Below are 15,438 nucleotides of genomic sequence, written 5' to 3' on the forward strand. Positions count from 1 at the left end.
GTGCAATCGATCACTGCCGGGTTACCTGGAGGCAAATGATCCAAAGAAGAAGGCCAGCCCCCAACATATAGACCTTCAGAAACCTCACTGTACAATGGTTCTCTCCTTTTCAATCTCCTCAAAGGTGCAAATATCCGAACAAAAGCTAGGTAAGGGGAAAACAGCACCATTGACCAAAGAGGAAAACCTCCATCTGAGCTCTTGCCCAGGAGCAAAGGAAGATTAACTGCCGGGTGAGATGCAATAGCAACTAAATAGGAAATCAGCGAGGCATATAGAAGGGGCAGGGAAATAAATTTTAAGCCCAACCCTTTGGAGAAATAGAATGCTAACAACAGAACAGTTGCCTTCAATCCAATCAACCTTGATATACCCAGACCCATCTTTGTTCTTCTCCTAATACTGAACTGAATCAAGCAAAATAGTAAAGGTTTAAATGCAAAAAGAACAAAGATAGCAGACCATCAAAGAGAAATCAATCAATTGTCTTCAAGAACAACAACAGCAACAACAAAACAATGAAAATTTAGTAATTACCAAACAAACTCTAGAGAAAATTGAAGAAATGCTGAAGTCCCATCCTTCAAGATGAACCCTAAAAGTCCTACCGCCAAAAAAAGGAGCTATTCCTAGTCTCAAATTTGCAGAGAAATAAATCGACCAGGACGAGGATCAAGACCCAGCTCCTCCGATTAGATCAAAAACGGGAGGCATCCAACCATCGACGAATTAGATTAATAACAACGCTAGATTTGGATAAAGCGGAGGGAGAAAGGAAGGATTCGTACGTTGTGATGGGAAATTGGGAATCTCGAGACGGTGATGTTTAAGAAGAAATATCTTAATTGAAGAGAGTTTCCATTGTCATTAATGCATATAAAAAAATTGTATTAATTACAAGCTATAATGGAAAGCCAACAGAACTACTTTTAACTTTCGTTTGTATTGCTTTCTCTCTTTAATAGTTTAGACTAATATTAAATCATTAATTTTGATAAAAATATATTAAGTGAATATTAAAATTTAATAATTGCCATTCTCTTTTCATTAAATTTTACTCTCATTGTATTATACTCTTCAAATTTAAAACAAAATAGGCCTTTCAACTTTCACCGATTTAAGATTACAAGCCTCTAATCTCAATTAAGATTCAACTATCATAATATATATTCTTTTAAATATATGATCATAGAAGGAAAAAAAATTAATCATTTTTAAAATATGAGTAAAATATTCATATTTACATTAAAAAGTGATCATTAATATTATATGAGTACTATAGTAATTTATATTTTTTTGTTGGCAAAATAGTTAAGGGGAAATTGATAAAGAAAAGTTCAGGATAATAGTTTGATTCTGGATGCATCTATAAAATGGTAGCTTGAAATTTACCATTTTTTAAGGGAAAATAGTAAGAAATATTGTATGTTTACCGTTGAGAACAAATGATCGCATATTGAGATTGCATTTATTAGACCATGTTTGGTTGGAAAATGTATGAATTTTACTCTAATTTAATTTCTTACTCAAATAGAGTAGTTTAATATTTTATTATAAATTAGGATAGTAGTGTTACAATTAATTTGGATGTAATATAAAATTAACGTAAAAATATAAATAAAAATTAGAAGCTAAGTCAAATACTCTTGATTTGATATATAAATTTAACTTGATAAAAAGAAAGATAAATCATTGATACAAAAGAGAAGATGATTTTTTAAATAATTTTAATTAAATTAAGATGAAATGATAGTTAAACTAGATGTATGGAATAATTTAATAGTGTTTCTAATAATTTGATGTTTGGTTATTAATCTAAAACACTGTTTTTTTATCAAAAAAAAAAAAAGATGACCTAATAACAAAATTTCAAAAATATCACTCTCTACTTTAAAAATAAAATAAATTAAAATTAAATAAGTTTGGTGGCTTTCGAGAAGCGGAATAATACTCACCAAACCTCTCCACTTTGTGAAATACTATTTGATGGACTTCTAATATCACTTCCAATGCTGCTTACTTCACAGTAATCATGACTAATTTACACAACTGGTAGACAGGCTTTCATTGTTTATAGCATGCTAATCTAACTAATATAATCACAAATGATTGAAATATAACCATGACCCTAGCCCAATTTAATTAGTTATTTACCAATCGTTGTCCAACTGAGACCAATAACCCCTTAAGTACTCTCTCTCTCTCTCTCTCTCTCTCTCTCTCTCTCTATATATATATATATATATATTGCAAGGAAACAAATAGGGACAAATGAGAAAATTACATATGTATATATTTTATATACCGCAATAGTCCGTCTTATTCACTCTCTTCTTCTTCCCGCGTAGGAGCAACTATTTGTACAGGCACCGAAGCCCCCACTTTTAAGTTTACATGCAAAGAGACTACAACTATTTTCGACTAGAAGCAAGTAAGCAGTAAAATTAAGCATCCCAAGCTTGCGTTAAGTTGCAATGGAACAGCGAGCAAAACGGAAGACTTAACAACTACGTCGCGCAAATGCTCAATCCGCTGCTTAGAACCCGACTCCGTTTCAAAACCACCACCACCTCTCATCAAATTAATCCGCCATAGATCGACGTCATAGCTAACAACTTTGGATCGCTTCTATTAGCGATCGCTCACCAGGAAGAACTAATGCAGCGCCGCAGCGCACGGGCTGTCCTCCTCGCGTTCACACTCGCCCGTTCGCCCATCTTTTCCATCAACTGCAAGGAGGAAGACAACGATAGAGATATGAATAATTGTTGGTTGATTGGTATTGTGAAATTTGCTGTATAAGGATCAGTACCATTTGCTTCCGCAGTGCAACTATCCTCCTCTGCTATTCAAAAAGAAAGCAAGAAAGGCTCCTGTTAGCAAAGAAGGATAGAACAAAGCTTGCGTTATATGTGTATGAAAAAGTTTGAGCGTAGAGCTTTTACTTCTTCTTCTTTTAGCCGGGCATTCTCTTCTTTCAATTGGTTCAGCTCCGCTTCAAGCTCCACTGTGTAAGCCTGGATCAGAATTCACAACAATATCAGCGAGTAAAATAAATTTTAAAAATCTACAATCTCAGCGGTATCAACATGAATTATTTGACCTGCTTTCGTGCACGGGACCTGGCAGCCGACTCGCGGTTCTTGATCATCCTCCTCTGCCTCCTCTCCACCACCTTCTCCACTCCTGCTCCTTCCCCCGCGCCCCGCTTCCTACCGTTCACCCTATCGTATCCCACTCCGTTGTCCAATTGCCCTCCCCCAAATCCCTCCGAGCTCACCGGCGACCCCACCACCATCCCGTACCCATTCGGCCCCGCCGCCGCCATCGGAAAACCCACAATCCCATACTGCTGCTGGACGGCGCTAGGCGGCGCCGACGCCCCCATCGCCGAGCTCGGCGGCGCGTGCCCTTCCCTCACCACCCCCGCCTTGATCAAGAAGTCCTCCAGCGTCATCTCCCCGAAGGTGTGGGCCCGGTCCATGGGCTGGTACTGTGCCTGCCCGCGGTGGATCTCCGCCCACACCTCGTCCACCGTCTTCCGACACATCTGCGCCGGGATGGTCAACGACCCCTGCGTGTTCAACGGCTGCGCCGCCGCAGCCGCCGCAGCCAAGGCGTTGCCCTCGCCGCCGTCGCTACCCCCCGCGGCGTGACCGGCTTGGCCCTCCTCGGCGTTCCAAATGTTGGTGAGGAACTCGTCCATGTTCATCGACCCAAACGTCCTCCCGGGCTCGCACACCGTGTGCTGGATCTCGTCGAGGGTCAAGTTGTAAATCGACGACTGCCTCACGAGGGCCGGGAACTCCAGGTCACCACCCCTCTCCTGCGAAGTCACCTCCCCGTCCTCCGACGCCCCGACGTTCTTGCTCATCCCCGAAGCCGACTCCATGACGCGCTAGGGATCCTACCCGCCACCCTAAATAGAGAAGTGGGTGTAGCCGTGCAGGTTCAGCTGCAGCAGAGTCAGTTACATTAATAAATTCATAAAGCTCTTGGAAGCAACGAGAAGGCTGGGTAGCAGCACGCACGCAGTACAAAGTATCCGAAGAAATCCCCAGAAGCGTCTCGTTTGTTAGCTTTAGCTTAATAATAAGTACAAAAAGCCCCCGGCTCGGTTACGATTCCCTTCGCTGCACTGCCTAAAACTAAAAGGAGCAGATAATAAGAGAAACGGATTGGGATGTTGTTCGACTTTGGACGTATGCCTGTATGTATGTATGTGTGTGCATAGTAAGTGCAAGACGACAGAGATTTTTGTTGTGGGTGGGAGCCAGCACAGGGCGAGGATCAATTCGGACCGTCGGATTGGAGCTTAGATATCCAAAAACCATATTGGCCCACGGTTTGTTTACCAACTCCACCGCTTAAGGAATGAATGCAGAAGAATAAAAGAAAATAGGGTTAAATACCCTTCCACAGAACTTTTACTTTAAAATAACCTTAGTCTAGTAACCAAACATAAAGTTATCTTAATAATATAAAAGTAATCTTAAATGTTTTTAAAGGCTCAGTTTTAAGCTTTTCCACCTAAATATTAGGGAGTGCTATCCCACTGACCACCACGTCAGCTCAAAGTTAGGCCCAGAGCATAACAAAGAAAGAAAGTAAAAGACTTCCTCGCGATATGAGTCTAGTCCGTTTTAACTACTGGAAAATATGCCAAACTAGAATTTAGAGTAGAGAAGGAACCAGAGATAGATACCTTTCTTAATCTTTTTATTATCCAAAGAGAAGTCCCCAAAAAGTCTCCACCAAGGTCGCCTCAAAAACACTGACAGCAAACTCGTTCGCCAAATCGACGAGAGAGTTGGAGCTCAATTAAGCCATGCATTGGTCGAATCCTCCCTCCCTCCAAGAGAAAAGAGCTGTAAGGAGGAAGCACGAATAATAAGTGAAGTACAGGGGCAACGCTTAAAGAGGGGAAGCAAGGGAGAATGAAATCTAGAGGCATTTGGCTATTTATAGACAGCTACTACGACCCCATTTTGCCCTTTCTATTTTCCTATTTCGGGTTCACACGGGGGGCCCCGCTTACGCAATCTTATCGCTAGAGTAAAGCGGGGCCCACGAGGAAATGGTTCGGTTAGAAAGGTTCGCTTTAATTAAATAGAAATGAGAATGGTGAGGGCGAGGGCCTGCCGGTTCTCTTGACACGTCCGAGACACGTGTCGGTTGGGGAGACGAAGGCCTCCGACGGTAGACAAATGTTTCGCGGACGGGATTAGCCTCGTCCCCTCCGATGGCATTCCGGGCATTATCTTGCCGCAACGAGGGTATAGTGATCTTATCCTGCTCCTGATGGTCGTACCGTTTCGTACGGTATAAGATGACACGCGTCGCTATTATGTTGCACGAGTTATACGTATTTATATAAATCAGGCAAAATTTCCCTTTGCTCTCCTTTTTTTTTTTTCTTTTTCAAATTATTTTTGTTTCAACCGCTCTATATTTTTATGTGTCTAAATTGGCTGTTTTCTATGATTAATCCAATTCGGTTGGATAAAAATTAACCTAGTAATTTTTGTAAAGACGTACAATTAAAAGTATAATTCAATTTAGATTGGTAAAAAAAGCAGAATTAGAAACAAAAATAATACAAAAAAAAAAAAACGAGAGGAGGCTAAATAAAATTTTCCTATAAATTATATAGATTATTATACGAATTCCCAACGCAAGATACCCTCTCTCTCATCCCTCACATATCGATCATAGATGAAACTACTAAGATTCCACATCCAAGGCATACTTTGCATTGGTAGCTAAATTTAAGCAACGGATGGCTCCTCTCCGAGCAAAAGAGCCTTGAGTGCTGCATCGGCCCAGCCGCCGGTGTACATGAAGAGGTGGCCACCTTGAGGGTTCTCATGGTAGTGTATCCATGGAAGCTTCTCTGCAACATGGCGTTGTAGCTCCACTGGAACAAACCTATCAAAGTAGCCCTGCCATAAGTGAACTGAGCCTTCGTTGTTGGGGAATGGATTCTTCATCCTCAAAGGATCAAACTCCCAGTTGCCGAAGACCACCATCAAGTCTCTGTGGAGAGATTCGAACACTCCTTGTTGCCTAGCTTTGTTCGGAAGCTGTAATATAAACAATTTGCTACTGAATTTTAGTTGCAAGAATATATCCATGGGTATTTATCATTCGACCTATTTACTTTTGCTTTTTAATACCTCAAAAAGAAATAGATCAGTTAGGTTAACTGTAAATGCAATATAACTTTTAATGTTCTTAAGTAAGCTTTCTAAAATGATCTCAAAGTGTTTTCGAGACGTTAGAAGTAAAATACGTGGGCGCCGAATGTTAAACAAATCCATACGTAATGATAACAAAGGCGAAGTGTAAGGTGTGTTTCTAATGTATTTCCCTTGTTTTTTGCTCTCTAATTTAGCAGTGATATATGTAACAAATTTTGAGAGGATAAGAATTTGAAGCAAGAAGCTTTTGTTTCTGCTTCTGTGACATGGGTTTCTGGTAACTTAACATTAGTGAATTATTATTAATGACCATCATCCATGCTCTTTAGGATCGAACTCCAATGTGGTGCTCAACTCTATAGTAATAAAGTTCAAAACTTTCTCTTGTTTTGAATGTAATTTCTGAATTCCACTTGAACTAGAAGAAAAATTATCAGAAAGAAGAAAAAATCGATGAAATGCTACTTCAAATAATATCGCAGACTAATCTATTTCCCAGCTTGTGTAGATTGATCAAAGAGATAAATGCAAAGCAAAAGGAACATACCCCAGTTGACGGATGGAGTGCTTCCCTCTTTCTAAGAACCTCCTTATCCTGCTCAGGGAAAATGTCAGGATGCCCTGCGGCGGCCTGCGACGTCTGGAACCACTTCTGAGTCATCCAAGCATATAAAAGGGAAGGCAAATGGTGTGCAATCCAAAATGTCCTCCTGTCCCCCGCCAGCAAATTTCCGAACGCATGCCCTGATAGATTAGCAGGAAATGAAGGCCACCAGTAGTTTACTACTGGCACAACTAGTGCTGCTCCTGCCAATCTGATACAATTCATAGCTCTTTTATAAGTATATATATATGTAGCTAGTTGATCTGCAATTTAAAGTAGTGACGAGTATTTATGGGTCAGAATTGCTTGCCTGTGTGGAATGTAGTTGAGACAACTCCAACTTGGATAACCCCCCATGGAGACTCCTATCACGTAAAACTTCTCTCCAAGCTCCAACTTGTCTGCAAGCTCTTGGATGTCAAAAGCTTCACTTTTTACACTGCGCTTTGGATTTGGGTCACTCTCGCCATACCCTGCTCTGTCAAATGACAGGTAGTAGACTCCTAGTTCTTCCACCAGCTCCTGAAATTAAAACAGCACAACAGATTAGATTTCCAACCATTAAGAATAGAGTTGAAATTTGGGTCTTTGGTTACTTGAGATGCAGGAAAGATGGAGTCTTTGGTGCTGTCAAAGCCGTGGACAAGGACGATCTTATACTTGGCCTTCTCCTTTGGAACTCCAGACTCTTTGTATGCAAGATGTCTTCCATCTCTGAGCTGAATCCTGGGTGAGGTTACAGGAGGGCCATTTGGAGTTCCACAAATCTTTGGAGGAGGAGGTTTAATTGCCAGGTAAGCCCATCCAGCCAAAGCAATCACTAGGATCGCTGCAACTTTGGTGAGCATATCTGCAAAAGGATCCAAGACGATACTTAGACTCATCCTTCCTATTGGATGAGAGGAGAGCAAGAGAAACGAAACTTTAAAGAGGCCACCCAAAGAAGAACCCTCTCTAATAGATGGGCTTCTTCCACTTTTGCTCTCCTTGGGTGGAGCTTTTGGGAATTCCTGGAAAGATTTATCTTCAGCTACTTGCAGTGGGGAATAGATTGGCTTCCCCAGTTTGCTTGAAATGGAAAGGTAATACCAGACCTGGGGGTGTTAAATCCTCAATGTTGGGGGAGGTATTTGGGTGAGCTTAGCAGCCCCTCTCTTAGGCACGTTATTGGCGTGTGCTGTGAGGTAGCAGAAGAGTCCAGCGAGGTAGGTTCCCAAAACGAGATTGGTCCACATTTCTCGTTTCATGTACGAGTAACTCGAGGACTAGTAGTACCATCACGTTGTCTTGTTGCATTCTTTTTTCCCTTGATTTGATTCCTGCTTGACTAATTCGCGGTGGTTAGCATCGGTTTTTATCCCTAATTCGTTTAAATCTCACCTTATCAATATTTAAACGTAGGAGTTAATTATAAAAAAGATAGATAAAAGTAGCAGCAAAATGGCCATGATTTTGAAGGGTATACGTACCTACAAGAAGCTTTAGAGAACAGTGAAGAAAATTTAATTGAGCCTGGGTTTACTGATGTTAATCCTCCTTATATGGAATTTTCCGTATACAATAATGTCTTACTGTGGAGGCCCAAGGCAGGCTAATAAATCATTAATGTCACAAATTTGGTTGGGACAAACCATGTACTATTAAATGGGCAAGCATCATCCGAGAACCAAAATAAAAATGTCAAGAGGAAACCTATTACTGATGGTAATAGTCCACTAACCACACTGATGAATTAAAGCATAACCAAAGAATTTAGACCCACCTTTTAAAGGCAACCAGAACAACAGTAGTCCTTTTGTCCAGCCATTAGTGTCAATTGAGACTGAAGAGAGGAGCCACTGAGGTGAGTGGACCACCTTGGTCTGCTTACTTTGAGAAGAAGAGTAGCTTGGGAGGAGGAGAAAGGTCACAGCTTGCTAAATTATGTGGAACCACTATCACATTGTGAAACAAGAGTGACAACCACACAACTTCCTGAGGAAAATTCTTATCAGAAAACAGCAATTTTTCAGCTAAAATGGAAATCAATAATAGACTAAGGTTCCATAAAAATCAACATAAGCCCAAATAAACTGAAGACAAGGACAAAGCAGTGCACATTGGTTGGATGACTGGGTCAGCTAGGGATAACTTAACATAGTGCTGATCTCTGAGAAGGAGAGATTTCTTAACCATTGAAACAAGATGCTTTTGACAGAGAAAACCTGATAATGCAACTGGCCCAATAAAATCCTTGAAAGATGAAATTGCACCATAAGCTGGAATAAATCAAACCCTCACTATCGAGACATCTGGCTTTAGATTTATCAGATGACATTCGCATCTCTAAGAAATCAGTGTACCTAAGAATATTCATTGTTCAAGATGCTAGTTGTAGAAGAAAGTGCACCCGGGTTTCTGTGATAAGCTATGGACTGATGGCCTTGGAAAACTGCAGATCATTCCAAGTAATTAATTAGTATTAATTAGTACAGACAAGGAAAAAAAAAAGGTATACATAAATGCACTTCTGATGATTCAAACGTTATGACCCACTGTAATAGATCAGGTGTGTAATTCACTCCGCCAATGACTTTCCTTGCCTTGGATAAATTACTTATACATCGACCAACATGATAGAACCAGCAGAAGGAGCAGCTGTTGATTTATAACTAAGAAGGGATGTGAGAAAAATCAAGCTGCTCGAGCTACACTTTTGAGTTCATCTAGATTTAGACATAAATAAAGCTTGACTCAAATAAAAATGAGCAAGCATGGTCAGTCACCATAGACTAAAAAATAGCTTCAAGACAGAGCTTGAACAGATGCTGGCTCGATCAAACTCGACTCGCTAAAGCTTGAAATACATACACCATTTCTGTTGACAGAAAAGATATATAACAATAAATTTGAATTATCCCATTAGGCCATACGTGCCAAATGTCTAAATTCCTAGTAACATGGAAGGAACGGGAATTCACCTACTACAGGAAAGTCTCAGCAGGGTAAGAGAGTAACCGTCAAAAAATTAAAATGGAACTTGTTTCCAAAGTTTATATGCTTTTAATCTGAATATTAAGGGTTAGAGCAAAAAATTATTATCTTTTATGCAAAGGACGATGGTATAGAAGCGTATATGGCCTCAGAAGGCCCCAAAAGTCTATATGTGTGACTGTGCTTGCAAACTAGATAAGAGTAAACTGTACACCGACAGTCCGACAGTCATGTACTGAGGAGAACAGAGGACTGATATCCAAGTTCTTTATCAAGTGATGCATGTAAGTTACATCCAAAATAGTTCTAACAAATAGATTCAAATTACATCAAACTCTAGCTAGATAGTTAGTGATTGGTGCAAAGCTGCAGTATGTGGAAGACCAAAGTAAAGAATTGATAAGCATATAGCCATATATGATTCATTTATTCAGGTGGAACCTAGATAAAAAGCTGAAACGCGAGTAGATTGGCTGCTGCAATGAAGTTTGATAAGAAAACAATTGAGTCAAGCTGTTCGTAAAATGGCCACTTCAGTAGCATCTTAGTTTCCAACAGAGACTATTATGAGACTGTAGAGCCATTTATCTTAGAACATTGTCACATAAAGCACATCCAATGACAGCGAAGCTGCAGAATTGTAACTATCTCTTGCTAGCAAATAATCTGAACTGAAACATTACCATGACCTCCAAGCAAACCCACAGCTATGATGTCAAATAAGAAGGGCTGCAGCTACAAGCCTACAACTACTAGTTGAAACAGTGGAAAGAAGAATGCATACCAAGATTGCCAAGTGGATAGCAAGAATTAAGCTCTAAAATTATAGTTAAATTAATTGGACTCACTAAAACGTGGTCTCGTGATAAAATATCGAAACCAAATTCCTTAAAGCATATTAATATGTCGTTCTCACATTTCCTCAAACACCTAATATGCTAAGGAAATTATCAAGAATCACAAGTAGAAATCTCATCAGCACCCAAATAAGAATTAGTGCAAATAAATAGCCGAGCCAAAAGCATTCAATTTAAAAGGATAGAGAGAAAATTAAGAGAAATAAGAGCCCCGACCTGTCTCTTTAAGGAGCCACTTCTGCCAACGAAATGGATTCTTGTAATAATAGATTATAAATCTCTCTTATTTTTCGACATTCTAAGCAAGAAGTTCCTTGGAAACTTGATTCGTTCCAGTTCTCCTTCTGTCCTTTTCTATTTCTTATAAATGGATCTCTATCTTTTAGATTAGGTGTCCATTATTCGTACTTTATAATCAAACACCATCTTAGAAAAGCATTAATAATATTCTTCTATTTTAAGAGCACTTTGGTAATTTCACCCGGTAAAAGTAAAATAAGATCAAGTTCTCTATCTCATACCGAGTCCAAGTCCAAGTCCAACTCCAGGTGTACATTAAAATAATAAAAGGAAAAAAGGGGGTCACGTGGAAGAATTTAATCATGTTTTTAACTTATACTAAATTCTTTCTAAGTTAAGGTTATATAAAATCTAAAGCAATTAAAGCTGCACTTTTCCATCGTGTACACACGCTATTGAGAAATATCAACCACCAAACCGTACCCCCCCTGTGTGTGTATATATATATATATATATATAATACTCTGGAAACTACACTATTATATAATATAAGAAAGAGAGATAGGATAACATTCTGAAATGAGCCCCGTCTAGCACTACAATAGGACCTCAATACGGTAAAACAGCCACCCAACGGCTGCCATGATGGATCCACCACCGATAGTAACCGCAGTGAAGGAGGCCCGGCAAAAGGCCGAGGCGGGTAAGAAATGTCGACGATGGAGAGAGACTGACTAAGTCGCGTCCTGGAGCTCCAACAAGTCAGAGACAACAGCGACACAGGACGAGGCTGGCAGCGAACAGCGCGGCACGAGGTGGAGTCGAATTAACCTTCGTTGCTACCACTTCGTCTTCCGCTAAATTCACTTTCCAAATGTTAATTTCTACCTCACCGAATCCTCACTCGGGCGGACGACCTCCAGAACTAATCAACAAATGACGCGCGGCCGCGTGTTCATGTGAATGCCCTCGCTCTCCTGGCTCTGTGTACACGCAATTCTGGGCTTCTAGCCCTCACCACACGTATAGAAAATCGTACCATAGTCCATAGCTATGTAATTATTCGATAGTCTGAAATAATTTAGTAACAAAATTATATATATTATTAACCAAGAAAAAATAATTATAAAAAATAATTATGTCTTTTATATGGTCTAAATTATTTTAATTTTAATTTTAATAATTAGTTAAATCCTAAGAGTATTCGGCTTCTTAAAGACTTGGAAATAATTGTACTAAACCAAATTAACCGCCTCCTCTTCCTCAAATGAGAATGAGTCTAACCGGTCTTCTTTCCACTAAACTCACTTCCAGTGTTAATTCTACCTCTTCCCACCAAACCCTGCGACCTTCTAACGTTAATCAACAAATGACGCACTGCCCACGTGTTCATGGGAATATCCTCGGTCAAAAAGAAAAAAGAAGAAGAAGAAGACAAGGATCACCGTACGTTATATGTATTCACATGACAATTGGCACTTCTTGATTGGTTGCCAAATAGTAAAAATCCTGGAAGGATGTTTTGTATAGGATCCGGAGCAGTTGATGAGTTCATCATCCAGCCCCTTTAAAGACCTGCAGTAGACCAAGTTAACCATTTCCCTTCCCAAATTTAGACCAGGGCATGCATACCTTGACATAAAAAACAAAAGGTCCTCCAAGACTACTACTCTCCTCCACCCATTCTTGTTAGGACTTAGGAGACTTGGAAGGAGAGGAGCTGGGAGTCTCTTGGGAGAGATGGGCTTCGTGAGGATTAATTTCCCCATGGATGAGGACTGTGGCCACTCCTTCCAAGCTTCTCCTTTCTTTGAATGGCTCAAGCCACCACCACCATCATCCACCTCCTCCTCCTCACCACCACCACCACCACCATCGCACCGAGAAGAAGAGATTGCACAAGTGATCCAAGATCAGTGTTTGCCACTCCTTAGTAGGCTTGAGAAGGCCGATAAGCCCATCAAAGAAGAACGAGAAGGACGCTGTGAGACGGCTAGTGATAAGGAGAATACTGTGATTTTAAATATTGGGTTGCCTGGTGCTTCTGGAGGTGACGACGAGGAAAGCAAGCAGGCTTTGAGCTGCAAGAGAGAAGAGGATATGAAGAGGGTCTTGGAGGGTTGCACCTTTGGGGAAGAGAGCAGCTTTTGGATCCCAACCCCCAAACAAATCCTCAAAGGCCCAGTGCAGTACTCTTGCTCCGTGTGCGAGAAGAGCTTCAATAGGTACAACAACATGCAGGTTAGAGCCTCTCATGCATGATGCTTACTTTTTTAGTTAACATCTTTTCTTGGAAAATTCACACTTTTATCAAGAAGATCTAGGAGAGAGGACATATAGATGCTAAGCAATTCTTTTTGAATCCATGCATCTGCCTGAACAAAATAAGTACCAGGCAAATTCTATATATGCACTTTTGTATTGGTTAGTTCATTGATCATAGGATAATGATAGTCATTTAATTGTAACAAGTCTAGCGTATTATATCTGTTCTTGGATGCAGATGCATATGTGGGGGCATGGCTCAGAGTATAGAAAGGGGCCAGAATCTCTTAAAGGTGCACAAACTATGACACTTCTCAAGCTTCCTTGTTACTGCTGTGCCCATGGGTGCAAGAACAACATTAACCATCCTAGGGCAAGGCCATTAAAGGACTTTAGAACTCTTCAGACTCACTACAAGAGAAAGCATGGATTGAAGCCCTTCAAATGTAGGAAGTGCACCAAGCCTTTTGCAGTCAAGGGAGACTGGAGGACGCATGAGAAGAACTGCGGCAAGCAGTGGTTTTGCACTTGTGGGTCTGATTTCAAGCACAAGAGGTCACTCAATGATCATATTAGATCATTTGGTAACGATCATTCTCCTTACTTTCCTTCAAGTATTGATGAAGAAGGAGAAAGGCAATGCGTCATAAGGTTTGATAGCAAGATTTCTACGAGGTCTTATCGTTCGCCCGCCTGTGCTAAAGCGATCGCCGAAGTGTAAGAAGTAGATTGGTTCTTTTGGAGCATAAGAACACTGCCATAACTATATACCTTTTTCTCTTTCTAGATGTGGAGAATAAAATGGAGACTGCCTTGGAGAAGACTGTGAAGTAGCTGAATTTTCTTCTGCCCCCAGGTTATAGAATGCCATGGAGCTTTTCATCATATAGAGTTTCAGGAGTCTTATCTGTAACTTTGTATTGGAGAAAATTTCCCAGCTTCACAGACTAATTGAGAAACTCGTAAGGAAACTTTGTTTACTTCCTTTGCTCACTATAAGGGCAATTTTATGCATCACTTACTATATTCCTTTATCCTTGTTTCTGCCATTAATTGCTATGTGATACATGATGATCTCTTTTAATTTATCGAATAATCTTTATTCCGGACCACTGGAATTCAAGAAAAGGACACTTAGCACGCGTGATTAGATAGAAATTCTAAAGTAGATTATATTAAAGCTTAGTTAATTAAACATAAAAGAAGGGTGCAATAACTATAAGAACGACACACACACACACACACATATATCTATAGCTATCTATACCTCTTTTCTAAAAGTCTAAGTAATATATAGATCACTTTTTGCTAGTCCAACTTTGAGGCACACTGACCCTAACCAATCCACCACTACCCATCTTGTGTACACACCTCAAGAGGGAGTGGACATGGCTTGTTCACAGAGATGATGATGATGACGATGATGGCATGCCAAAAGACAAGGTGGGGGAAGGTGGGCTTGACCATGGCCTTGGAAAATTAACTAGAGGAGTGGGAATGCACCTAGCTCTGTAGGCATTACTCATGTTACGTACAATATAGATAGATATGTCAAAGTGATAGAATAGCACTCACACATGTAACGATATTATGTAATTCGTCCTTTTGTTTGGGCAGAGAGGTATAGGTAATAGGTGGCATCATCCTGTGGAGTTTTTCTTTTCAAATGGCTGTTTCAGCCAATTCGTTGTTGCTTAGTTCCTATTGAGTTGAAATAAGAGAAGAAGGGAAAGGGACGTGACGACCAAGTGGGAAAACACTTCTAGGTATTATTTGTATATACATATATTGCAGGTTGAAGTTGAAAAGCCAAGGGTGGATTATTGGGTAGAAACCAGAATTGCTAGAAAGATGATATGTGGATGTGGCTGGGAATGAGACTTCCACCCATCTTTGTCGGATGAAGAAGACGTGAAAGAAGAAAGAAGAAGTAAACCCTTCCAGTAAACCCTTTCCCACTGATCGTTTCCTAACTAGCTCGATCGAAGCCTTCTCCAAAATATATATATACTGCTCTATTTTGGACTGCTTACTCTCCTCCATCAAGCAAGACAAATAGTTCTCTTTTCTTTTGGATTTGAGTTAATAACTCTGTGTGAAATGAACAAGTCCATTTCCAGAGTAGGTAGAGTGCGTCAGAGTTTGCATGGAAACACGTAAGTCCATGGAAGTATAGGCTTAATGATATCTTATATTAAATACGGTTTCAGGAGTTTTTACCAAAAAATTCCTACGTGAAAAAGGTTATAATTAGGGCAATTTATACTTTATTACCATCATTAATGGTAATATTTTCTAT

The 15,438-nt window shown here is 40.1% G+C and overlaps 4 protein-coding genes across 10 annotated transcripts in view; 1 reads left to right on the top strand and 3 right to left on the bottom strand.

The window, feature by feature from the left end:
- LOC140768421 (uncharacterized) overlaps positions 1 to 795 on the bottom strand; it is a 2,012-nt gene extending 1,217 nt beyond the window's left edge. The window contains exons 1-2 of one of the 3 annotated variants that reach the window (XM_073108687.1): positions 538 to 795; positions 1 to 402 (exon numbers count right to left, since the gene is read on the bottom strand). The exon at positions 1 to 402 is cut by the window's left edge and continues 161 nt beyond it. In XM_073108687.1, coding sequence (XP_072964788.1) covers positions 1 to 383 — 383 coding nt within the window. In that variant the 5' untranslated portion in view covers positions 384 to 402; positions 538 to 795. The other 2 variants (XM_073108685.1, XM_073108686.1) reach the window with 2 other exon arrangements.
- A 1,506-nt stretch (positions 796 to 2,301) lies between these two features.
- On the bottom strand, positions 2,302 to 4,913 carry LOC140768896 (bZIP transcription factor ABI5 homolog). Of its 4 annotated transcripts, XM_073109352.1 has the most exons (6): positions 4,706 to 4,913; positions 4,032 to 4,148; positions 3,104 to 3,955; positions 2,946 to 3,017; positions 2,813 to 2,845; positions 2,302 to 2,729 (listed from the first exon to the last, which is right to left on the bottom strand). In XM_073109352.1, exons 3-6 carry the CDS (start codon positions 3,890 to 3,892, stop codon positions 2,643 to 2,645), a joined length of 981 nt encoding a protein of 326 aa, XP_072965453.1. In that variant the 5' UTR covers positions 3,893 to 3,955; positions 4,032 to 4,148; positions 4,706 to 4,913; the 3' UTR covers positions 2,302 to 2,642. The 4 variants fall into 4 exon arrangements, with proteins under 4 accessions (XP_072965453.1, XP_072965455.1, XP_072965452.1 ...); XM_073109354.1 differs by lacking the exon at positions 4,032 to 4,148 and having other exon boundaries at positions 2,813 to 2,842; XM_073109351.1 differs by lacking the exon at positions 4,032 to 4,148.
- Positions 4,914 to 5,624: 711 nt separating this feature from the next.
- On the bottom strand, positions 5,625 to 7,884 carry LOC140768895 (uncharacterized). Of its 2 annotated transcripts, XM_073109350.1 has the most exons (5): positions 7,728 to 7,884; positions 7,401 to 7,654; positions 7,115 to 7,326; positions 6,748 to 7,015; positions 5,625 to 6,083 (listed from the first exon to the last, which is right to left on the bottom strand). In XM_073109350.1, exons 2-5 carry the CDS (start codon positions 7,650 to 7,652, stop codon positions 5,769 to 5,771), a joined length of 1,047 nt encoding a protein of 348 aa, XP_072965451.1. In that variant the 5' UTR covers positions 7,653 to 7,654; positions 7,728 to 7,884; the 3' UTR covers positions 5,625 to 5,768. The 2 variants fall into 2 exon arrangements, with proteins under 2 accessions (XP_072965451.1, XP_072965450.1); XM_073109349.1 differs by having other exon boundaries at positions 7,401 to 7,837.
- Positions 7,885 to 12,458: 4,574 nt separating this feature from the next.
- LOC140768613 (zinc finger protein WIP6-like) lies at positions 12,459 to 14,173 on the top strand. Its single transcript, XM_073108951.1, has 3 exons — positions 12,459 to 13,115; positions 13,378 to 13,856; positions 13,927 to 14,173. The coding sequence occupies exons 1-3, from the start codon at positions 12,615 to 12,617 to the stop codon at positions 13,937 to 13,939; spliced, it is 993 nt and encodes a 330-aa protein (XP_072965052.1). The 5' UTR covers positions 12,459 to 12,614; the 3' UTR covers positions 13,940 to 14,173.
- The last annotated feature ends 1,265 nt before the right edge of the window (positions 14,174 to 15,438 follow it).

The sequence above is a fragment of the Typha angustifolia genome, chromosome 10 (assembly GCF_048772165.1).
Source record: "Typha angustifolia cultivar Huaian chromosome 10, ASM4877216v1, whole genome shotgun sequence".
NCBI lineage: Eukaryota > Viridiplantae > Streptophyta > Magnoliopsida > Poales > Typhaceae > Typha > Typha angustifolia.

Excerpts from the sequence above, each read along its gene's own strand:
- LOC140768895 (XM_073109349.1), bottom strand. The coding sequence starts at position 7,688 with ATGAGTCTAAGTATCGTCTTGGATCCTTTTGCAGATATGCTCACCAAA. Across the intron at positions 7,327-7,400 it reads CCATCTTTCCTGCATCTCAA|GAGCTGGTGGAAGAACTAGG; the intron begins GTAACCAAAGAC and ends TTTTAATTTCAG. Across the intron at positions 7,016-7,114 it reads CTCAACTACATTCCACACAG|ATTGGCAGGAGCAGCACTAG; the intron begins GCAAGCAATTCT and ends GAATTGTATCAG.
- LOC140768613 (XM_073108951.1), top strand. The coding sequence starts at position 12,615 with ATGGGCTTCGTGAGGATTAATTTCCCCATGGATGAGGACTGTGGCCAC. Across the intron at positions 13,116-13,377 it reads ATAGGTACAACAACATGCAG|ATGCATATGTGGGGGCATGG; the intron begins GTTAGAGCCTCT and ends TCTTGGATGCAG.
- LOC140768896 (XM_073109351.1), bottom strand. The coding sequence starts at position 3,892 with ATGGAGTCGGCTTCGGGGATGAGCAAGAACGTCGGGGCGTCGGAGGAC. Across the intron at positions 3,018-3,103 it reads GGTCCCGTGCACGAAAGCAG|GCTTACACAGTGGAGCTTGA; the intron begins GTCAAATAATTC and ends ATTCTGATCCAG. Across the intron at positions 2,846-2,945 it reads CCCGGCTAAAAGAAGAAGAA|CAGAGGAGGATAGTTGCACT; the intron begins GTAAAAGCTCTA and ends CTTTTTGAATAG.